Here is a 24,617-nt window from a genome sequence, read left to right on the forward strand (position 1 = left end):
GAAAGTTGCGTTGGATGTGTAGACAGACTAGAAAATATAGGATTAAAATGATATTAGAGAGAGAGAGAGTTTGAATGACATCTATAGTAGAAAAGATGGTAAAAACTCAATTAAGGTGTGAGGCTGAGTGTTGGGCGGTACAAAACCAACACGAGAATAAACTAATCATAGAGGAGATGAGAAAGTTGTGTTGGATATGTAACTTGACTAGATAAGATAAGAATAGAAATGTCATTAGTGAAGAGTTGGAGTAACACCTATCGTAGAAAAGATGGTAAAACCTCGATTAAGGTGGTATAACCATTTAGAGAGAAAACCAATAAACTTTGTTGTAAAAAAGGTAGATTAGGTGGAGGGTAGTCAAATCACTAGAGGTAAAAGGAGAACCTAGTAAAGATCTAGAGATTAAAAAGTTGGATAGAGACATTATATATGATAAAACATTATAGTTACACTTGATCCATGCAGCCGATCCCACTTAATAGAATAAGACTAGGTTGTTTTTGTTGGTTGTTGTTAGATGACAAGTAATTATTGGAAGCATAAATGGTTAAAGTGTTGGATACATTAAATGCAATTCACCAAAGAAAAACTCACCTGCAAAATGCATCCAACTGTGCTAGCAAAAGTTTATTAGACAAGTTTGACGATTCCCCTACATCTTTTGATGTGTTATAAAACGTAAGCTCTGGGCCAACAGCCTGCAAACAGATATTCCGGCTAAGACATTAAATTAGAAAAAAGACAAACAAGACTTGTAATAGACAACTGTTACTTCTTGTGGTAATTGTCTGTTGAAAATTTCATATCAAAAGGACTATATATTTTATTGCATAAAGATAAAATATGCAAGAAGCAAAATGTAACGACATGATCCCGCACATGGGAGAATTGAACGGTCAGTGGGTCAGTTTTAAGCGGTTATAGAAGGAATGATAAGTAATTAATTTCAGTAAAAAAATGCTAGATAATTAAAATGTTGAAGTAATAATAGGAAAGCAACTTTTGGGAAAATGAATAAAATCAATATTTTCACAGTAGGATTACGCAAGAGGACTCCTCGGGTACTTAATACGTCTAAATACAAATGCCTATCTTTTTCTCTCTCATACTCATTTACAATGCCTGTCACACATAACCTAAGAGGCTATCATAGAAAATGAGCAACAATAAATACAGTAGTTAAATCGTCACTCTGCCTATTTATTTGCAGGAATCTGGTGGTGCCTCTAATACATTATTGAAACATTTAGAAGAGCTTTAGCAATAAGGAGTAAATTTGAAAGTGTTCTAATAAAAAAGAGCTGAGAACTCAGAAGAGACAGCATGCACAGTCGTGAACGTCACTATGCCCGACAATGCATATGTGCTCATCCTAATAGGTGCACGCTTTGACATTGATTTTTCCCCAATCAATGCATGGTCCAACATTATGATGCACTAGCAAAAGCCACCCATATGTCTGGTATGCATGTTTACCAGAGGTGCAACATGGGACAAGTGATGGAGCTTTTTATTGACATCCTAGCCCTCAGAAAACAACCTTAACAAGAAGCCAATGGTATTCAATAGAGGGAACTTTTGACATGACACAAAACCAATATGTGTGAGAAGGAAACTCTGTTCAGAGATTTATTCCTTATACTCCCTTTTCTTTGTCGCCGTAGGATTTAAACTTGTTTGTTTCAGCTGATGGCAAATCTTTTACTTTAATAACAGATTTCCCCTTGGTCTATTTATCTTTATTTTCTTCAAATGGGTGGGATCTATTGGAATGATTTTACTATTAGGAATTTATCACTTAAGAAATGGTTGATCAGCTACAATACTACAAATGATTAGCAGAACAATAGAATGAACTGAGTTTAGGGGTGTAGATGAACTAAAACTACAAATATTACAATGTTAGAATGCATAAGTTATAAAGGAAAAAATAGGAGTACTAGTTGTTAATCTGAAATTAATCTTTACAAATTGTGAGTAATTTACTTTCATGGATCAGAAGGATAGTCATGATTTGTCATTGATTCAAAGACAGAGAAATTCTGTTATTGATTTGTTTTTGTAAAGTTAGTTACAATAGGTGAATAAAGCCTATTTATAGGAAAAGAGTGAGTCTGCACTGAGCATAACAAACTCAGTGCCAGCTCGGCAGTGTGTAACTAACTCACACACTCTAACAACTTTGCAACTCACTTTATATTTCTTATAAAGTAAAGTTGCTTTATGCTATTGCTAGTTTACTCTTAATATCTTCCCCTCAAATGGTGGGTGACTCTGAGCTTGTGGCGGTTGCATATGCTACTCAAAGTAGAGGTAAAGGTCATGATATGAGACAAGTTCAATGTTTCTCTAGCAAACAATTTGGACATATTTCTCGGAGTTGCAGTAAAAAAATTTGTAATTATTGCAAGCAGCGAGATCATATTATATCTGATTATCCCACACGTCTTCCACGACCAACACAACGATCGGTGTAGGCATTTCATGCAACTACAAATTCTGTAGCTGGTCCTTCTGTTACTAGTGCATCTAATGGTGGTACCCTACAACCTGAAATGATTCATTAAATGGTACTTTCCGCTCTTTCATCTTTGGGAATTCAGGATAAGTTTTCTAATGTTCTACATAGTATGAAATACACTAGAGACATGCATTAAGCCAATTTTCCTACACGAGTTGGAAATAGAACCACATTAATATTTCACTTCCAAGTAGTTTTTGGTAATTAGTATTGTCAGTTGTAGCAATTGTAATCAGGCTGTGAACTAGAGAATACCACACGTGCACTTAATGAAGTATCTATTCTATTAATCTCCATGTAAATATAAATTGTATTTATTATTGAGGGTATATAGAAAAACAGCTGAGAGCAACTTACTTAAGTCCAAGTATTCACATTAAGAATACAATTAATAAAGAGAAAATTGGAATAGCACTCGTCCTAAAAAATATTTGACTCTTGTATTGAGTGATTTGGAAATGAGTGGAGAATTACCCGTAGAACTTTAGTAAGAAGGGTTGACGGAATTAAAAGAAGTCCATCTAATAGTTAGTCTGAGAGTTTTTGGTTGGGACTAATCACCCCTTCATTCATACCCACCGCGATGAAAGTATTGGAGGCTACAATAAAGGTAGCCCAAACGCCGCAATTAGGCGGCTAAGGGGAGAGCGCAACGAAGGAAAAATTTCCAACACACCCCTCTTTGGGCCCAATATGGACGATGCAGGAAACCCAACACAACATATTTAAAATAGACTCTGGTACCAACTTAGAAATTGAATTGGGTTTAACTAAACGTTACAAAAAACCAGCTTGTAAGGTGAAGATTGTCCCTACTCATAAACATGTATATTTACTATGGTAAATCATGATGTCGTATTATCTATGTATTCACTCACACCTCGTCATAAATGGTATGAAAAGGTGGAATTCCAACAGTTTGCTAAAATTAGTTGTTTATATGAATGTTGCTAACAACAACCCACAACTCCAAGCAAAAGTACACTTACACAACTCTCCCATATCATTAGAATCAACCACACATTCAATAATTCGCAAGTGTATAAATATTTAACTTTATCAACACTTAACCTGAAGTTCAACGATAACCTCCGCAGAGTTATTAACTGTGTTATTCTGGGATGGTACTTCATGCACTCTACCTCTCGGAGACATTGCCTGAGGACTTTCAACTGATTGTTCCAAATAGACATGATCATCATTTAAAGCTGAATACCTACTATTTGCCCCAAGAAAAATACAAGAATCCAAGTGCTGTCCACCCTGCAAACAGATAACTAGGGAAATTAGTTTCTGGGCATGCATCGAAATCTTAAATTCATACAGTAGTTAGAGAAGAAAATGGATAAAGTGAGGCACTGAGACCTTAATAACAACATTTCTAAATTGCAATTTCTTCCCATTTCCAATATAGACTATAGCCTCTGAGCTAGCTGATGTAAGATTCAAACCCTGCCCATCTTTTAAATATAAAATTCCACCATCCCCATCATAAATGAAATGATCAAAATTCTCATCATCAACTATTAAAGGCTTTTGAGGTGAGAGGGAAAATTCAGCACAGGGTTGCTTGTAGATAGACTGATCTATGATGATTGCATCCAGCATGGAGGAATTGTGTTCTTCAAATGATAGCATACTGCTGACTGTTGGAACAAAAAACTCAACTACAGCAAGAAGAAAATCTAGTGCAACAAGTAACTGAGGTCTCTGGATACACACAGAAACAAATGTTGAATCTGGGCCAAATTTCATATCAACAATGAGCATCGTCTGAACTGGTTCAAAATTATTCCCTTTACTTGAGCTACTATCAACTGAGTCCTGATTTTCATAATACGACAAAGTACTTGGAGAGCTGGCTCCAATGCTCTCAGGCTTTCCTATTGCTAACCGAAATCCTTGTTCAACTCCTTCTCGGTCATCAAAAACACTGAAACCTTGTAGTGTTGCAGAAAGGAATCCATTTCCGGCTGTACTGGATTTGTACAGTAGCCATGCACTGCTGACCTGCACAAGAGAAACAAGAGTAGAACCATTCAATAGTTAATCGTACTATCATCAATTGATTGCGCCTTTGATGACTATATTTTGCTTAGAGAAACTTATATTCCCTCGATTTTCTACGAAAAAATGTTTTTCTCCAAGCTCTATCATTAACCAACACCGATGATCAAATGTTTGTTAATTAATCCAACCAGTGGTACTCCCTCCGTTCCAAGGTAGTTATAATCAAGACTTTACATAAAATCTTGAAGGGGAAGTACAATCGTAATCCGTGAAATTGTAACACTAATCCTAAGATTATACAAAATTCTAAAACCCGTACATGCATATAATTCACATATTTGCATATAAAATAGCATTAGTAAGAAAAGGAAAGCCTTAAATCCCTTAAAATACTCGTCTAAATTTTGGTTCATAAGAATAGCTCACAAGTATGATAATTAAAATCTTAAATCACACCTTAAATACTAGCATAAATTTAAATCCATTCATAAGCATAAACACACAAACGTTTCAAAGATCGTAAGATTATACGTTTCAATGATTAACACGGGGGGTTCTATTTGATCCTACCAAAATAGGATTACGCAGCTGTAAATAATTTATTTTTACTGTAGTTATTTTTACTATTGTTAGTAGTAATTTATTTTCAGACCTTTAGTCCATTAGTTTAGCCGATTAGATTAGAAAAGTCTTATATAAAAAGATTAGTGTTTGCACATTTTTCATACTTTAAATATATTATTCAATTTTCACATAGCATTAGAACTCCCGACCTTGGGGCCTTGCTTCCACTTAAACCTTGGCCACATCATTGTGGTTTCTTACTTTTGTCCGCCTTCATTGTGGTACCTTGTGTTTCTCTGCCTTCATTGTGGTATCTTGTATTTGTTAGCCTTCATTGCGGTTTTTTCAGCAGTATTCATCGCAGAGGTACTATTCACCTTTTGTTTAAAAGAAAAAAGCCCGATTAAAGTTTATGGGTCTTTTTACTACTGTTTGCCTATTCTTTTTTATTCTATTGAGTCAAACACATTCGCATGTTGGAAGGATTGGTTCAACTCAACCAAGATGAAGCACAAGGTTGAGATATTTCCTTGGAAAGAGGATTGGTTCAACTCAACCAAGATGAAGCACAAGGTTGAGATATTTCCTTGGAAAATTAGAGAAACCAACGTACTTATTCTTTGGCACATTCAAATATATCTTTGTTTTCACTTCCTCTGGGTAAGTCTCAAATTTTCTTTTGGATTTAATGCCTCGGATAAACCATATAACCAATATTGCATATTGGATTATGGAGCCATTGACCACATGACACCCTTACCCATACACTTTTCTAACTTATTCACCTTCACCTGGCAATAGAAAAATATTCACCGCAGATGCACCCTTATAATTGTAGTTGGTCAAGGAGATGTCGAAATAAACCCACCTATAATCCTTCGAGTGTTCTTTATATTCCCAAATTGTCTACTAGACTAATTTCCATACAAAAACTCACAATAGACCTATCGAGTAATGTTTTCAAGAATACAGGGAGGACAATTAGAATTGCTAGAGAATGAAATGGTCTTTATTACTCGGATTACAAAAATATTCCTCCAACTCCATTTAGCAACAATTCCTTTTATTCACAGTCAATTAAAATCAACATAGAGAAGGTCTTTTTGTACCTTTGCGCCTTGGTGATCTTTCGTTTAGAGTCATAAAACAATTATTTCCTTCATTTTTAAAAAATTTAGATGAGGATTCATTGTTTACAGATGTGTCAACTTGTTGTACACAAGCGTATCTATTTCCCGGTCAGTAATAAAATGAGTATTTTTCCTTTTATTTAATTCATACTGACATGTGGGATCCGTCGAATATTCCAATTTGGTTTGTAACATTTACTTTTGTACCTGTCCTCTTTTCTTCAATCATTTATGTGGAGTTACTCCCATTTAAACAAAGCACAATTAAGTAATTGTAGCTAGCAGACATCCACATCATCTCCTTAAAGAGACACTAAAAACATATTTAAACCTACCTTTAACATGGTGGGGAACAAAAACTCAACTCAAAAGAATTAGTCCGGTTCCAAAGCAGTTTCAACCAAGAAAAGTCCTATGTAAATCAATTAGCACAAACACACAACCATGCACCCTCAGTGAATGTACACACGAACTATGAATATATGTTTTTTATTCAATTCAATTTAAAATTTATTTTTCGACAAATGAACATACATAGTTTATCCTCTTAGAGTTATCAAAAACGGTTCCATCAAAAGAAAAAAAGAAAGATAATCTAAGGTGTAATAAAAATATATTGGTAAAAAAGACTACGTACCTGTACGGTGGCCAGCGATGCATCTCTGGTTACCCCTGTATATAACCTCAACTCAACCAGATTTATGGACACACAAATTTTCAGAAGAGTAGAGGATTCAACAACTGTGGTCCCTGAAGCATCACCATTTGCAACCTCGGGTACAATATCTCCAGTTGCGTCATCTAATACCATGGAAGAATATTGATTTGGCAGTGGAGGAATATGTGGAACCTCTGAAAAGTTGGATATAGAACACTCTGTAATAATCTCATACTCTTTATTTGATAATGCCGCTTTCAACTCTTCAATCTTGAGAACCACAATATAAAATACAAGATACGTCATAAGGATATCAAGCTTTTACTAAATGGAAATTAGAGGAAATAATAACATTGATTTTTTAAATGGATAGCTACCAGTTTTTGAGAAGCATTTCACATGAAAAAGAAATGTATTACCTTGATTATGACTTCCACACTTGGAAACTGACACAATAAGTCTCGGAGTGACCTATGAATAATCACTGATAGCCCATTGACATCCTGAATTATGCTTTCGCCCAAGTCTGTTCCAGTTCCAACATTTAAATTGATGTCTTCAATCTACACTTGAGTTGGGACACCAATCTTATATTAACAAAATAATTTAAAAGTGGTACATATTACTCCAAAAGAAGAAAATATGTAAACATCAAAGTGAAAACTTATGATAGGGAACCAGTCTCACCTGAACCATTAAAGTTTCCAAGTGCACTGCATTGATTTCACTTTTACTTCCACCAATCCACTGAAAGGTGTTCTTCACAGTTATATGAACAATGTCGAGCCTCAAAAAACTGTGGCAGAAATATCAATGACATAATGTTAAAGAAATACATTCCACAATGGAGTCACGGCTTAACAGCTTATGCGATTAAACTGAATCACTCTTAAACATTAACTATATGAAGCACTGTCTGATGCAACACATTAATATCTGAAACTTTTAGAATCTGAATATTATATTGAGATGTTGAATATCCAAGCACTAATCTCTATATATAGAGTATTCTAACCTAATGAATCTAAGGAAAGATCCAAACATGGACTACTACTAATATTACTAAAAATAACAATAGTAGGTTTTAATAGACATTCGGTGAAACCGTGTGTGTAGACTGCACCATGAAAATTCTATTATATAGGCAATAATAATAAAATAAAGAGTCTTAATTACAAAGGATTATACTAAGGAATAATTTACTAGATATTCTATAACATAGATTATATTTGAGTCTAGTTTGGGAGATCTCAAAATTCGTATTGGAAGAGGAGTTTAGAAGGCTTAGATAAATTGTTCAAATATAATCTATGTTATTATAATATTCTAAAAATTAAAAACATTTTAATGATAAACATTCACTTATCGCTCTATACAAAATCATTCATTCAAAATATGTTAAAGACTTCTCAATTTTTTTTTAGAACTTTTTTTGGAAGCCCTCCCTTCCCCTCCTCATATAACTTGCATACCGGACCTAAAGCTATAAATACGATTGACAACTATGGTTCATAATTTAAACACTTAATTCTCACCTTCCCTTGTTATCTAAAACCCTATAATTTCAACAAAAGAAAATAGAAAACTAAAATATTCCACTTACTCAAGGCTATCTGTTCTCCGAGGCATTAATATTATTGGCTTCCAGAGAGAGAGATCAAACTTCACAGCAGGCGATCCTTCAATTTCACTAGCTGAAAACCATTTCTCTGAATTTGTCACTTGATCTGTCACTTTGATGACACTTTTGGGGGTATTTGGAACAAGACCCATAAAATAGCCAACAACCTGTACATGTTTGTATACATTAAATATTATAACTATATGCCCAAAATACACAATGCTCAAACCATTCGATAAAAATACCTCTTGCACAAATCGATTCAGATAAACAATGCGCACTTCTGAAAACTCCCCAAAAAGACTAAAATCATAACCATCATAGTCTTCATCATCGTTGCTGTATGATGTGAACTCCAACTACAATGTCATCCAGGCATTGAACAACAAAGTCATTATATTGAACCAAACATAGGGAAATGGAATAACTCAATTAAAAAAATGCAATAACCAATAGAATTAGTCAAAAGATTAAAAAAAACAAGAAAACAAAAAATGAGTGTAGTTATCTCCAAAACTCCACCTCAAGACAGAAATAGGCTTATATGATAACAAATCTAATACAAATGAGTAAATCAGAGTAAAGTATTGATTAGAAATTTATCATCTTGATGAAATAAAAAATAATTGTTACAACAACAACCAGCAAGTTTTATCCCACTGAGTGGGGTCGGTTACATGAATCAACTTTGATCGTAATATTCTATTCAGAACCCTTCTTTTATCTAAATAGTTAATCTTGAGATCTTTCTTAATAACTTCCCTTATAGTTTTTCTATGTCTTCCTCTACCTCTAACAATTTGATTCCTCTCTATCCGATCTATTCTTCTTACCACAAAATTTACATGTCTTCTTTCTACATGCCCAAATCACTAAAGGTTATTCTCCACCATTTTTTTACTACCCCAACACTCTCTCTAATATTGTCATTTCTAATATTATCACTTTTAATCTTACCATACAAATAACGCAATATCTTTATCTCTGATACATTTACTTAATTCTCGTATTAAAAAAATTGTTAAAAGAAAATAAAAAATATGAAATCTTCCTTTAAATGGGAAAAACGGACAAAAGATTTGAACCAGAGAAGATAAGATATCTTCCTACATAAAAACATCATGAAAAAGTGAGCCTTAAATGCTTAAAATTCAACAAGCTGTCCAATTCATTTTTCTATAAGAAAAATATGCAAAAAAGACCGCATAAAACACCCCTATATGATAATGGGACAATATGTTCTTACAAAAGGATTATTTGTAACATCCACAAGTTGGGAATGGGTAACATCCACTCTCCAATTTGAGGAGGAGTGTCAGAACCAGTACCGTTGGAATTTACACCTTTATTGTAGCCCGCCTCTAGTCGCCTTAATTGCGGCATCTGGCTTGCCTTAATTGTAGCCTCCAACACCTTCATTGTGTCGGATTTGAACAGATGGATTTATTTTGAACAGGCGGATTTATTCCCACAGTGCTTAAGATATGGCCTATGTTTTGTTTATAAGTGGGGGCAATCCTCACCTTACAAGCCGGTTTTGTAGAAAAGAATTAGCCTCATCTTAAATTTTGAATTTGAGATGGTATCAGAACCTATCCTAGATTTATTGTTGGGTTTCCCGCATCGTCCATGCTTCGGGCTCATTGAAGTCCGAGCATGAGGGGGGTGTTGGAATTTCCGTCTTCATAGCGGTCCACCCCTAGTTGCCTTAATTGCAGCCTCCAACACCTTCATTGTGTTGGTTTTGAAGGTATGGATTTAGTCCCACATTGCTTAATACATTGTCTGTGTTCTGTTAATAAGTGGGGGCAATCCTCACCTTACAAACTGGTTTTGTAGAGTTAGGCTCATCCCAAATTCTAAGAAGTACATATTAGTTGTGTATTTTGTATTTATATAGTATTAAAATCCCATAAATAGGAGACTTGATTAGTTGAATAATTTGTATTTATCGGAATCATCGACTCTTAAAATAAAATTGACGGTGGGCGCAATAACGAGTATTTATTAGGAGTTTCTTTTTTCTAATTACCTTGTAGTCTATTTAAGAGCACCTTGCTTCTCTATCAATAATATCAGAAAATTACCTTTTGACACACAGCTAAGAAAAATAGCATTCATTCAAATAGAATCCTCTTTAACCAAGAGCTATAGGTTACAGGGAACAATGACACGTAAACTCAATAAATGGGGTTCACATTTTAAATGAAATATAAGGTGGTAGAGAGAAGTACCTCCACAAAAGATCTTCCCCCGGGATTTCTCATGTTACATGCCCAGTAATACAAATGGCTGCTAGGTAGGCTATCATCACTTATTTTCAGATTCCCCAAGGCTGCTTTAATGCTAAAGGAGGAAGGAAACACCTTGATGTCCGTCAGCAAACTCTCTTGAGACAGACAAGCAAGCTTGGTTTCATTTTCCTTCATCAAAAGGATTTGGGCCTGAGCCATTTTTAATGTTAGATTGAACATAACTCTGGATTTCCCTTTTCCAAGCAAGCCCTTCACAGCATGTTCCTCAACTGTAGTGGCATTTAAATCATCCAGGTCTCTTGATACATCATTTTTAATAATGGCTGAAGAGCTCTCACTTGAAGTTGCAAGGTTTCTATCCTCAATGTTAATAGAATTGATAAATTCCATAATGGCTAGGATTGTTGGTCTACGACAAAAAAATGTCAGGGTAGCAAGAGTCACTATAACCTGAAATGATATAATAAAATATTTGGTGAAAAAACCACATAAAACTGAAAGCAATCTGCAAAAACCCATAGACACTCACCTGCTTATCTGTATTATTATACAGAGTAGAGTTCTGGTCATAGATGACAATTTGTGCTTTAACAAAACTCTCCAATGTGTCACTAAGTTCCTTAGTACTAGTAGAAGAAGCATCACTGGGTAGAAGTCCATTAATGCGACTGAACTTTGGGAGTTCCAAAGAAGAATAATCAGCACTTTCTGCCAAAGTTTCGGGTGCTTCATAAAACTTATCATCAGTTTCCATAGGAATTATTCCACTACTATCAACATTTTCTCTTGTGGTATTATAGAATAATGAAATCTCATCAGCATTTCCAATAAATGATCTTGCCAAAAAACAAGGCTGAGATTGTTTATTACAGCAAACTAAATCTTCTATTTCCAGAGACTTCAAGATAGTACCAATGAAAATGTCACTCTCTCGGATAGAAACCTCCACCTGTTCAAATTATAAGTGCCTCAGATAAGAGAAGACAGAGAGTCTTGTTAAGAAACAACAAACTAGCTATTTTACCTGACCACCTATTGCTCGAAATTCAAACAAGCGCTTCTCTTCATTTAAAAGCACCTTCATTAAGCTCTGATCAGACTACAAAAAGAAGCATACTTTTAATACAAGTGATGATACAGATTTGACACTAATACAAGAAAAAAGAAACGCAAAGGCTAACCTGGTAACTATAACTGAAGCAAACCTTTAATTCATCAAGAACACCTGTTACAAACAATCTTTCAGCAATTGCTACATCAACCACACCACGATTATGTTCTGATTCAGTATCATCATGTTCTGATGAGGATTCGGATAGACCAGAGATAGGATCAGTATTCTGCACAAGTATGTTGTAATATATTGTTAGAAAACTCTTGCAGCACACTACTAAATACACTCAATCAAATAATGGTAGTTGACAACAAATTATGATTATATTTCCCCAAAAATGAAAAATTTGCATTGTAACAAAAAACAGTCAATTAAATGGAAAAACACTGAAAACTCAACTTTTAGGCTCTGTTTGCAAGTTAGGAGGGGAGGGGAAAGGAGGGGCTTCAAGAAAATAAAATTTGAAGAAAATATAGATTGAAAGAATGATTTTGTATAGAATGAAAAATGAATATTTATTATTAACATATTTTTAAATTTTGAAATATTATAACAACATGTATATTATTTGAACAACTTATCTATACCTTCCAAATTCCTACAATACAATTTTTTAGTTCCCACAAACTAAGTGGGTTTTGTATCATGAATAAAAATAAACCCCTCAAAACCCTCTTCCCCTAAATGGCCCCACTCTTTTTATTCAACCCTTCCTTTTTTTTCAAAATCCTCCTCCCCCTTTCCCTCCAAACTCCAAACAAAGCTTAAAGTAAATAAAGGACTGAACTCCAGATGCTTATGCTTTCCTGATAAAAAATTTAGTAGGTCTTAACAGTATTTATATCTGGTGCATTAATTTTTCTGTACTCCTGTATTAGTTATCGTGTATCTCAGGTTTAGTAGATTGGGGCTTGGTCCAACCTTTCCCCATCTTAGATTCTTACCGGATTACAGTTTGATTATTATAATCAGCTGCATCCGACTGTTATAAAACTAGTAACAAATTCTGTTACAGACAGTTGCAACAGCAGTAACAGTAGTAACTTTAACTATGATAGGAGTCGCCTGTAAATACTCAATCATGTAACTACTATCATAATCATCACTTTTAAAATCAAAACAGGATCAACTTTAAAACTATTTTCATCATAAACAAAGAAAGAGAAACCAAGACCAACAAACCGAAGCATAATAGATAGCGCCTTGTAGGCGACTATGCCAGGTTTTCATTGACTCCTCAGATTCACATCGTAAAATCAGTGCATTTGCATCCTCCACAACCTACACCCATTTAGCGACTGCTATTAATAGACATTCGAACTTTCATTTAAATCACAGAAAGATATAGTACCTGCCTTTCAAATAACTGATGATCATTACCTTATTATTGGGTCGTGTAGGACTACAAACAACCAAAACATGATCTACATTACCAACAAACTCTGGTGGAACTTGATATACTTGTTTCCCTCGTAGGCTATACAATCAGATTGCAAAGGCCGTTAGAAAAATATATGAAGCTAAGATTCATATGTCTGATCAAAGAAACACTTCAAACACATAATTAGGAATCGGCTAAGAAAGACTACTATAAAAAGTAATGTAATTAGAAAAAATCATCTCATGTTGGTATTTATATAGCACAACACAATCAAGACTTATACTACATTTTGTGTGCGAAGAAAGACTAGTATAACTACAAGTGCCTGCTGGCATATCCCCCTAACTAACTGATGCCAGCCTGGCAGCAAGGGAACTAACAATAAAGGCTTGCTGAGCAAGCTTAAACCCACACAGGCAAAAACATAGTAGAAAGAATATTATATTCTCATGAAGAAATAATGAGTCCGGAACTTCGTGCAAGTATCAAGGATATACTCATGTGATGAAACTTCATATCGATAAAATTAGGGAACGCTGCAAAAATATAATAAAATTTGCATAAAATTCATTCAAGAATACTCCTAACCCATATGATATCTTGCTAAACGTATAACAGATATAATAGTTTGAAGTAACAAAACTAGAACTCTAAATGGAATTTAAACAAAGAATCACATAATTTGGTTGAAAATAGAAAGCACAGACAACTTCCTCCTTTGCCCATTTCAACAATTAAATACTAATATAGACTAAGATTTTACCCTCTTGACAAAATCACGAGAATTTAGAAAGTTGGCGGTAGTATTAAATTTGTTGATAATTTCTATTGTTTTTACAAGTTTATACTTCGAGAGGATAATTGGTTTATATTGATCACATATTTTTTGTTGATTGCAATATTGTACTTAAAAAATATAATAAAATACTGCTACCTCCGTCTTTAAACATAATATAGGGGGATATTTGTAAAGAAGTAATCAATAATATAGTTGAAAATTCAAAGAGGATCTTATAAAAAGGGACAAGAAAAATTCTCAAAAGGGTCTTATGTTTAAAGATGGAGGTAGCAGTATTTTATTATATTTTTTAAGTACAATATGCAAAGAACCCTTATCAGCTTTTTTACATATGATAAAACAAACTTTACATAAATAGACAAATAACAAGACACAAGAAAGAAAGCTTTTGCACCTGGTGTACTGCTTGTAAGATCTTGAGTCGGGGCTTTCAAGTACATAAAGAAAAGGCCCAACTAAGCAGAAGTATCTCCTCTGCCACACAGCTTCCCTAATTCCGACACCCTATTACATTGATTTTAGGCACACAATACAGTATGTCAGATGATGATGATACATAGACAACAAAAATGGCCAAGAGCTTAGCCAACGAAGATGAAAGGGACCACTACCTTCCATGTTAGAAGAGATAACCACCCCTCTAGGTCAGCCTGATTCCAAGGACGAAGAAACTCTGAGCTCTCACCATCCCCCTCCTCAAAGATCTTTATTACATGCATCAGTCGATGATACCGAGCAGGCGAAAAATGAAAAGCTAATGTTGGAAGCCTCACAGCAAGACGCATTGAAGGATAATGAGGAGTCTCTGACTGAATCTGGTCATGGTGACAAAAAATTGGAATGCTTCTTATGAAAGAGAGAGATCTGTAACGAACATTCCCAACATGCCAAGAACTTTACCAGTTGAAGTTGCAGAATGACTCCGCATCTGTCAATAACGGGATAGAAATCACCAGTTGTAGAACGAGTTTTTGTATTCAGAGAAATTTGGCTCCAATGATAGTCGCCGTCAAACAAAAATGCAGAGACATCACTTAAAACCAAATCAAATCGCAAGTACATATTATCCTCGGCTGAATCCTTTTGATAGTCATCCTGCACATTTAAAAAAAAAGTTAAAAGGATTAAAGAAGTCCTAGTAAATACATTAAAAAAATTATCAGGAGCATCAACCTGTGTTCGGATCATCAAATTCCCTAGATCCAACAAAAGCTTTGTAGCATGGGTGTTGTCGGGACAAAAATCAGTAGGAATAGTAATCTTGGGAGCTGCAATATCCAAGTCCAATGAAAACCTAATAAATAAGCAACAGCTAGAATTAGCAAGGAACTTATCAACCCTTGGCAAAACCCCAAAAAAAACAGCATGGAGTTTTTCAACACGAAACCCTTTATGTAGGGATATGTACATAAACAAGAAGCAACAAAAAAAAACATAAATTCTAGGATTTTGCTAGGGATTATTTGAAATATCCTATAATATCTTGATATCACTCCACATCTACTTGTAATCATGATTAGTTCCTTATTTAATTAAAAATGAGTCTAGTTTTAGTATAATTAAGAGTTGGTTCTTAGTCTTTGTATCATCGAACCATAACCATAATTCATAGAATTTTTCTCTTTCTTTCTTTTTTGCTTAATATATGTTAAATTCAATGCAGTATCAACACGGTATCATCCTCCATGACCTATTATTCTTATGCAAAGCACCATAAAATAGGGAACTCTACTACAATAGTGCCCTTGTCTCCAAATCAATGATCTTTTCCACAAACATTCACATACTTTAGCCACCCTATCTCTCTCGGTATTGTTTCCTTTCTAATTTCAAAATTCCTGTTGACATCTTTTCCAGCATCTTGTAGGCACCATTTGTATTGTGCCACTTTCCTTACCAAGATGGCAAGATCTACTCTTCTTTCCCCGCTGGCTACAGCTAGCCCAGAGAATGCAGCCCCCCAGAATGGTAGTCCACTAGTCCTAAAAAATAAGCCAAACCCTGGGAATATCCCTAAAAATAATCCTCTTGCACATTTCCATTATGCATTCAATAAGGTCTCTTATTAAAACTTCAGTACATTCAGCTTCACTGGAGATGAGAATCATAGTTAAAATAAGATTTATGGTGAATATCTGGTATGAGACTAGAAACTATTTCCATCTTGAATTTTCTGTGGAAAAATTACTCTTGCAGTCCTTTAAGTTTGACCTTTTCCGGATTAAACCTCGAAGCTATTTTCCCATATTGGTCCGTTAAAACACAAACGTGCATGTCATGGTTCGTATTAAGAGTTTCCATAACTCATTAAAATAAAGTTCATGTGGTTGTTAGATGCTGACGTGTCTGTAACATTGCAGATGTGGGAACTCCTAATCAGCAAATTATACTTTTTATTGAAAATGAAAATTCCAAATAAAAATATTTGGGTTCTTCTTCCTCTTCTTTATCATCTTCATCAAAGAAACCCAGAAAATCATCATCCTTAATCAATCTTTATCCTCTTTGTCCATATCATCTTCAAAAAAAAAAAAAAATATGCCAAATAAAAATTTCTTACGTTCTTCAAACAACACCTCAAAAACCAGCATCAAAGGGTAGACTAAAAGGATGTTTTCTCTTTTGAGTGCAAAAATTGAACTACACTGAAGGCTTTGTTTCTTAGGCCCACCAGCCTCTTCCCTTGTCCCTTCAAGACCTTTCTTCTCTCTTCTCCTGTATACTTGGTAATGGGCATATTACTTTTGTAAACAAAATACCAAACCATGATTATAATTCAAAGTCTTTATTTCTTTCCCTTCCTCTTTTGGTTAAAACCCCATAACTTCAACATGGAATAAGAGCAGTATCATCTTTCGTGACTTATCCCGTCACTATTCCATTGCCAAGCTGCCCAAAGTCTAAAACTCTACTAAAATTTACAATTCTATTCTTGTACACAAATTACAACCAACTATTAACTATGGCCCGAGTTTTTTCACGTGGATGTTTTTTATTATATTATAATCTCAGTGGTACATTTCCCACGTCATTTGGACAGTTTTCTAGTCACAGCTACCTCTTCCAGAAAAATTTCCAGCAACTTTTCCTACCAAAACCAAAACCATCACCATCAAAATTACCAAGTTTACACAATCTCGAAGTTCCAGCCTCAACAGAAGAAGCAAATGCACACACAATCTCGAACCGTGTTTCTCCAATTTAGCCTATCGCGGGATGTTTCTTTGAAAATTTTGTATTCTATGCACTACTTCAGTGATTTTTCTACAACATTATATTAGACTCGTATCTATTAATAGAATATCTCAACAAGATCTTAGACTCGTATCTATTAATGTTGTTGAATAAGCGAGAAATCGAAAGACATGTGGTGAAACCATGTATCTCAACTGCATCACAAAGGTTCTATTGCATAGACTCAAAAACAAATCAATATACAATCCGGAGTATTAATTACATTGGAATATGTTAGAATATGCTATTCCTTTATATACAGAATATTCCTATATTTAAATATCAGCAAATATTAACTTTCATTTATTAGTAATTTCCATGATTCGTTTCGATTTGATTAGAATTACAAGTTTAGTAATAGCATGGGGCTGGTGCTTCGTCTCTGGTAATCAAAATATCAAATCATAATCATGATTCAAAGTCCTTATTTCTTCCTCTTCTATCGTTTTTTTGCCTACAACTCTATAACTACAACAGTTCTATACTCATTGTTTTTACATATTTTTAATGTATATCTAAACATGTATCCTATATTTTTTTAATATGCTTGAGTAAGATTCGAATAGCTGTATTGCATATTATCATATCCAACACTCACTTCATCCATGCATCACTTGTATATAAGTCAAGTGTGATTTAAATCTAACTCATTTTCAATTACCTACATCTATTTATATTTATGCATTAATGTAAACAAGTTGTAGATATCTATAAATCAACAACTTTTGAAAAAAATGACCTACATCTAACACGCCTCATTTTCAATTACCTACATCTAACACGCCTCCTAACAACGAAATTTCCTATCCTCATTCTTCAACAAAAGTATGCAACTGTTTCCTGCTTAAGCACCAGGCATCATAGGCTATGTTTCTATTTCACATATATTGCAAAGTTAGAAGACCACGGGGAAGGAAAATCACCTGGCATGATCCTTTAATGCTTTGTTCATTTGTTGTTGGGCAGTGCGCTTAACTTCATCAATTTTCATCTAGGAACAACGATACGAGCGAATGAGAACATTCTTTTTCACAAAAGATTAAGCAGCAGATTTCTCCAGCATGACAAATAAATCCAGTTTTACACATGCTAGATATTGAGAAATGACTATGAAACATAACAAAATAAAGAGAAAATAGATATGGAAGGTGTTAATCCCTCATCAGACAATATATGACCTTAACATATACTTATAAGTGGAGGCAATCCTCACCCTACAAGGCGGTTTAAGTCAGTTTTGTAGGGTTGAATTACGCCAAACCATATTTCTTAACATGATGTGAGAGCTTGGTTTAAGATCTGGAGGGCCACCTGCTATCAGGTTTCCACTATCGGGTCACCCACCATTTATTTTCACGCTCTAGATGTCCATTCTTAAGCATGAAGGGGTGTGTCAAGAGTCCCAGATTGAACAATATGTGGCCTTAACATGTGCTTATAAATGGGGACAATCCTCACTCTACTAGCCGGTTTTGTAGGGATGAGTTAAGCCTAAACCACAACTCTTAACGTGGAGACTTTAAGCATAGTAAGCTGGAATCGAGTCTGGTATTACTTGATCATATTCATTTCTGCTCAGTATCAATCCAGATGGGAGAGTTTGTGCTTCGTATTTATTTATCTAGTTTTCGTGTCTAATAAATCCTTCTACCAGTTCCTACCACACTCCTCTTGATCAGCCAATTGGAAATCCAAAGGTCCTTGATAACACCAAATTACAGAAAACATAGGAATACAATTGTTGTTCCGGAGACTAAGGGTGCGTTTGAATTGCTTTTGTAAAACTCTGTTTTAGTTTTTAAAACTTAAAAATCATAAAACTTATTTGGTAGTCTAATTTTACAAAACTATTTTTGAAAATTATTCTCTATTTGAGAATTTCAAAAACTAAAAAACTAAAATAGGTTTTTGAGGATTTTGGTTTTGATTTTTAGTTTTGGAAATTATGAAGAAGATAGAAACAAGGAAAAGTTGTACACTTTTATCAATGACAAATTTGTAATATTGTTCAACTTTAAAATAGTTTTTAAAAAATTAGATTACCAAACATGTTTTCTTTTTTTTTTCTTTAAAGCTCTTTTTTAAAATTGATTTACAAAATAGTTTTTAAAAACTAAGGAATAAAACCCATTCAAAAGAACGCTCTCCTATTACACAAATTACAGTAACACACTTGCTGTACTAGAGAGACTAAGTCTCCTACTGAGAGTATTCTCTGTTAAAAGTACCGAATAACAACCTTCTTCCCTGTTCTGATCCCATTCATCCTTCTTAAGGGAGGTTTCTTGTTTGGATAGAAGTACAACTGATCTGTTGCAGGTCAATAGGCTGCACTCTTAGGAACTGTGGTTGGACCTAACTCATCCCTACAAAACCAACTTGTAAGGTGAAGATTACCCCCTCTTATAAACATATGTCCAAGTCACTTATTGTCCGATGTGGGACTCTTATTATAACTTATCCCCATATATTATTCAGAAAATCTTTATTCTAACTTACTAATAAAATATTCTTATGACTACGGAGATATTATTGAAACATATCTTTATTAAAATATTATTCAATAAAAAATTTATTATAAATTGCTACTAAATAACTAACAAAATATTTATTTTAGATAGACGCCCCACTAATTCCTAACTCATTTCAATAGTAAACTTAGTTACTAGTAGTCTCTTTGAATCAATCTTCTCATCTCGAGTCCTATCAAAGTCTAACTGCTTCTTAAACTTTTTAATTAATTTCCTGAGTCTAGGTATCCTAGATATGATTTTACCAGTTAGCAACACTCTTAAGAGCAGAGATGTTGTTATACAATACCTGCACGGCAGCTGCAGTTTCTAGTGCAATGGTGTGACTTACAGCAGTATCACTTTCGAAGAATTTCACAATTTGATCAATGCTATCCTTCATATACTGTCCAAACTCCAAAGAAAAAGCAGTAAAAATTAATCCAAATAAATAAAATCTCAAACAGAGGGAAAAAGGATACCAAAATGAAAAACACCATACAGTCATGTAACATGGAGAAGCTTTGGCAACCAAGCTCCAGTCCACCTTGTCATCAAAAGGTTTATAATTGAAGACTCCAACTAATGAGTCATACGAAGTTGCACTCTGAAAGGATGTTAAACAAATGTTCATGATACCACATATTTTGCAAGCATGAAAATCAAAATGCAGAAAAAATCACACCAACCAGTAAGAGAAAAGTCTAACCTCTGCAAGGAGGCCTTTTGGTGATAATAACTGATATGAACCCAACTTAATGTCAAAAACCTTTGTTTCCGGATAAAGCTTTATTGAGCAACTAAGATGCTCACATGATAATTCTGCAACAGGCTCTTTTGCATCCCCAATAAGTTTTGAAGCATTGTGATTCATGTGAACTACCAGGAAAGTATGAACAACATCTGCCTTGCTATTTACATCCGATTTCCCATCATCACCCTCCTTATACCCGATCATTTTATTTAACTGGTTCCAGTCCTCTTCACTGAAATTGAATTCCTCGGTTTCCTCTTTAGGAGAGTTACCGTTCCTAACAGTGTATGTGATTATAGGTGAGCAGCACAGTCAAAACTAAAGTAAAATCCAATATTTAATGGCTGAAATATTAAATTGAAAGTATTTCTAGAAAGGACTCCACACCATCCAAATGACCACCAAGATTTCCCCACTTTCTGTTTCCTCGCATTAAGATTTGACTCCGTTGATTTCTCCACAAACTTGTGCGCCAACATTCTACAAACAGCAATAAACATAAAACCCAAGCAATACAATACAATATTACTCTTACTTATTTTTTACAATCAAAATTAGTATGGAAAGCATCACTAAAATAGCTGACGTCTCAGCTACAACCCATCATTTGCAACACTTCTAATAAACTTATGATTAATTAGTGACACTAAAAAAAAGAAGGAAGGGAGTAAGGAGAGAGACATAAAACCCAAGCAAAAACATTATTTCAATTTTGAACCAATAGTGCTTAATGCATTTACTATTTGCAATGTGACTTGATAAAAAAGTCAAAAAGGCCAAAAATGTTCAACCTTCAAATGACCGCTTATGATCCCCATATAATAAATTAGTAATTAATGTAAGTGTATACAGAGTGTACACGAATATAGTTTTGGTGTTATAGTTGGATCAACCAATGAATGTCGTACACCATGATTCTTACATGATAATATCAGCATGCAAAACAAATAACCCAGAATAACAGCATACCTCCATTGCAGTATAAGTTCAATATCAAGTTCGCGATCTAGATCTTCAATCTCTCTGCTTCCGCTAATAGTAACCTGACTGGGATCAGACTTAAGCAGTGAAGCATAGAGAGAAATATATCTCTTCTGCAACCTTGTGTATCTTAAAACTTGCTCCCATGACATTTTTCCACTGACAGAAATATAATAACCTTAGTCCAAGAAGTATGAAGTATAAACATCCAAACATGACAAGCAAAGATCAACAATCATCATCAGGTCTCACAAAGCTCTAATATTGACATCTGAAAATATTCACACAATTTTATGTTTATTTTATTTCTTAATCCCTCAATTTATGAAGTATCTTTATGGACTATTTCCTATAAAAAGAATATCGTTTTCATTGGAATAAACATGTTCTGAAGTTACTGCATACTTTACAATTATAAAAGCAAATTTGTATATCATACATTAAAAAGAAATTACAACAGAGAGTAATCCTAGAGCAGAGAATAGTCAGAGATGCTATTTCTTTGCCTAATAACATACAACATGTCAACAACCCGAATTACACTCAACACACACCTCATATTCCTCCCATTTTCCGTATGTAACCTTTCTCCTCTTCTCTATCTATAACCCTATTACAGTAATTAACAATCAAAATCTTAGCAGTTGACAAGTAATGTATAAGGCTGTGAATATAATTGAAGTTAAATACCTTGCCTTTTTCATCTGATCGGATACAGCTCTGTAAGCATACTTCCACCAAGACCTGGAATCAGCTTTTACTGGCACCAGTGGACGGAAATGAGCATACTTTAGACGTTGATTAAATGTAGCGAAGTTGTCTGCTAATTTCATCATATCTCTGTATCCATCCTGCAAAGACAGAAATGCAAAGATTATCCTCAAAAATGATGACAATCTCACACAACAAAATGACCAAAAGAGAAACAACAAATGAACCTTAGATAAGCTGATTGTAACATCATCCAAATTCACAACAGCCGTCTGCAATGGTTGTTTGCTATCAGCAACTTCACTCGAATGCAGCTTTGAGTACTTTGCTTTCCCAGTTACCGGCTGCAGAACATATGAGTGTTTTCGCGACAAAGTATCCGCTGGTTTCCCATCTTTAGTTCCAAAATTAAATATCTGATTTTTAATGAGAATCGACATGAGATACAAAAAAAAATAGTGGCAGACTAATAATAAAATGGAGAAAACAAAAGAAAATTACATGCCACTTCCAAAGAAGTCAAATGAACCATTCCTTCAGAGGCAAAAAGACCTACTCTACTTTAAATATTTGGAGTTCCATTCAAACCAAATAACTTTGGAGTTCCATCCATCAGTGTTTATTTACAAACTCTAATAGCCCAACACCCACTATTCCACAAGCCTAGCAAGATTCTCTTGTGTGATTTGTTTTATTTAGTCTTACTAATTAAATGGTTAAGTAAAAGAACCTAATAATAGCTTTGATAACTCTTTTTTCACCCAAGCATGGGCAAACTTAGACTTTTTGAGTTGCGAACAAATCACTGGATATGCAACTATTTTATATAAAAAGTAAACAAACACTACTTTTAACTGAAACTCATCCAAAATTGAAAATTTGTTACTCAAACCACTTGTCAGGTACCCTAACATTATGTCTAATATAATATAATATATACTATTATAAGATACTTTGTTATATATTTTTATATTATATTCTAACGATGAGCCAACCCTACTTAGTGGGATCAGGCTTGGCTGCTGTTGTTGTATTCTAACAATGTCAAAGAATTGCATCATAAAAAGCCTAGGCAAAAGTGAAAGAAGGGCTCCGCTTTCTTTTTCCAACTCTACCTATGTCAAAAGTTCCACAAACTAAAGCCATATTGTCTAAAAGAACCTTGTCTCACAATAAACTTAATAATAGGAGAGCAGGGGAACCAAAAATATGAACTAGCTGACAAAATAAATTTTTAGGTAAAATAATCCAAATAATCCAAATGGTTCAAACAGGTTTGTCTAAAAGAACTTGAAGCACAATAAACTCTACTGAGTACTGATGATAGTCAATAAGAATAACAGGAAGCACAAAGTGTATTAGTGTCTCAACATGACCACCGATCCTGTGGAGACAAATTCTATAAATTGTAGAGGATGTGATAGGTCTTTGATACAACCTTTAACAGCTCAAGACCAGACAGCATAGTTATTTTTTGTTTTGAAAGTGTCCTGGAACCCATAAGCTTAAGCTATTAAATAGAAGCAAATGACTGGTTTGGTAGTACCTCCGAGCACTAGAAATTACAAATAAAAATCACAAATGTATCATGCAAAAGTTATTCTAGATCAACCAAAATAATGGGTTAAAGAATCTAGTAATATTATCAGTTATTGAACGATAATAGGTTCTTTCTCTCCGGATAATGTTACTAGATTCTTAAACTTGTACTTTTGGTTGATCTAGAATAGCTTTTGCATGATGATACATTATTTTATTTTTCTTTGTAATGTCCAGTGCTCGGAGGTACAAACCAATTATTTGCTTCCTTTAATGCATAGTATAAATTAACAGAAAAGAACTACTCCCTACGTCTCATTATGTCCCTTTTGCAATATTTCTACGTCTCAAATTATTTGTCTCATTAAAATATAAATGCAGTATTAATTGACTTTTTCCAGTAATATACTCTTATTTATTGTATTTCAACTCATCTAACTACTCCACTAACTACAATTAATAAGAGTATTTTAGTAAATGAAAATTATTTTATCATTGAAATCAATACAATTAACTATTATCTTAAAAAGTGTGCCAAATCAAAAGGAACGCCTAAAATGAGATGGGGGGTGCAAAGAAGGAAACAAATAAAAGGATTACATTGTATAAATTTTGACAGAAAAGAACTATAAAAGTAACCGATAAAAGGATCTTTATAAACTTGGCCTTCACTATTCACTCTAATATCCACCATACACACCTGAAACCATTCTGAAGGAAGCAAATCTTCCCATGCTTTGTCAACATGCCATGGAATAATATCTGAATCTAAATAAACTGCAAGCCGATCAAGTTCAACACACTGCAAAAGTGATAAGGACAAAAGACATTA

The 24,617-nt window shown here is 34.1% G+C and overlaps 1 protein-coding gene across 1 annotated transcript in view; it reads right to left on the reverse strand.

Annotated features, from left to right (window-relative positions):
- Positions 1 to 24,617, reverse strand: part of LOC127120557 (uncharacterized) — a 61,617-nt gene that overhangs the window by 34,837 nt on the left and 2,163 nt on the right. Inside the window, exons 6-32 of the mRNA XM_051051028.1 lie at positions 24,486 to 24,587; positions 22,474 to 22,662; positions 22,226 to 22,386; positions 21,524 to 21,694; positions 20,942 to 21,034; positions 20,510 to 20,831; positions 20,303 to 20,407; positions 20,111 to 20,206; positions 18,214 to 18,281; positions 15,230 to 15,350; positions 14,957 to 15,151; positions 14,668 to 14,871; positions 14,451 to 14,560; positions 13,257 to 13,353; positions 13,059 to 13,157; positions 11,944 to 12,102; positions 11,787 to 11,861; positions 11,292 to 11,711; positions 10,742 to 11,212; positions 8,753 to 8,866; positions 8,490 to 8,674; positions 7,574 to 7,682; positions 7,306 to 7,449; positions 6,866 to 7,156; positions 3,890 to 4,534; positions 3,596 to 3,787; positions 598 to 701 (exon numbers count right to left, since the gene is read on the reverse strand). Of these exons, the coding sequence (XP_050906985.1) occupies positions 598 to 701; positions 3,596 to 3,787; positions 3,890 to 4,534; positions 6,866 to 7,156; positions 7,306 to 7,449; positions 7,574 to 7,682; positions 8,490 to 8,674; positions 8,753 to 8,866; positions 10,742 to 11,212; positions 11,292 to 11,711; positions 11,787 to 11,861; positions 11,944 to 12,102; positions 13,059 to 13,157; positions 13,257 to 13,353; positions 14,451 to 14,560; positions 14,668 to 14,871; positions 14,957 to 15,151; positions 15,230 to 15,350; positions 18,214 to 18,281; positions 20,111 to 20,206; positions 20,303 to 20,407; positions 20,510 to 20,831; positions 20,942 to 21,034; positions 21,524 to 21,694; positions 22,226 to 22,386; positions 22,474 to 22,662; positions 24,486 to 24,587 (5,042 nt within the window). The remainder of the gene's footprint in view (positions 1 to 597; positions 702 to 3,595; positions 3,788 to 3,889; positions 4,535 to 6,865; positions 7,157 to 7,305; positions 7,450 to 7,573; positions 7,683 to 8,489; positions 8,675 to 8,752; positions 8,867 to 10,741; positions 11,213 to 11,291; positions 11,712 to 11,786; positions 11,862 to 11,943; positions 12,103 to 13,058; positions 13,158 to 13,256; positions 13,354 to 14,450; positions 14,561 to 14,667; positions 14,872 to 14,956; positions 15,152 to 15,229; positions 15,351 to 18,213; positions 18,282 to 20,110; positions 20,207 to 20,302; positions 20,408 to 20,509; positions 20,832 to 20,941; positions 21,035 to 21,523; positions 21,695 to 22,225; positions 22,387 to 22,473; positions 22,663 to 24,485; positions 24,588 to 24,617) is intronic.

The sequence above is a fragment of the Lathyrus oleraceus genome, chromosome 2, assembly GCF_024323335.1.
Source record: "Lathyrus oleraceus cultivar Zhongwan6 chromosome 2, CAAS_Psat_ZW6_1.0, whole genome shotgun sequence".
NCBI classification, from domain to species: domain Eukaryota; kingdom Viridiplantae; phylum Streptophyta; class Magnoliopsida; order Fabales; family Fabaceae; genus Lathyrus; species Lathyrus oleraceus.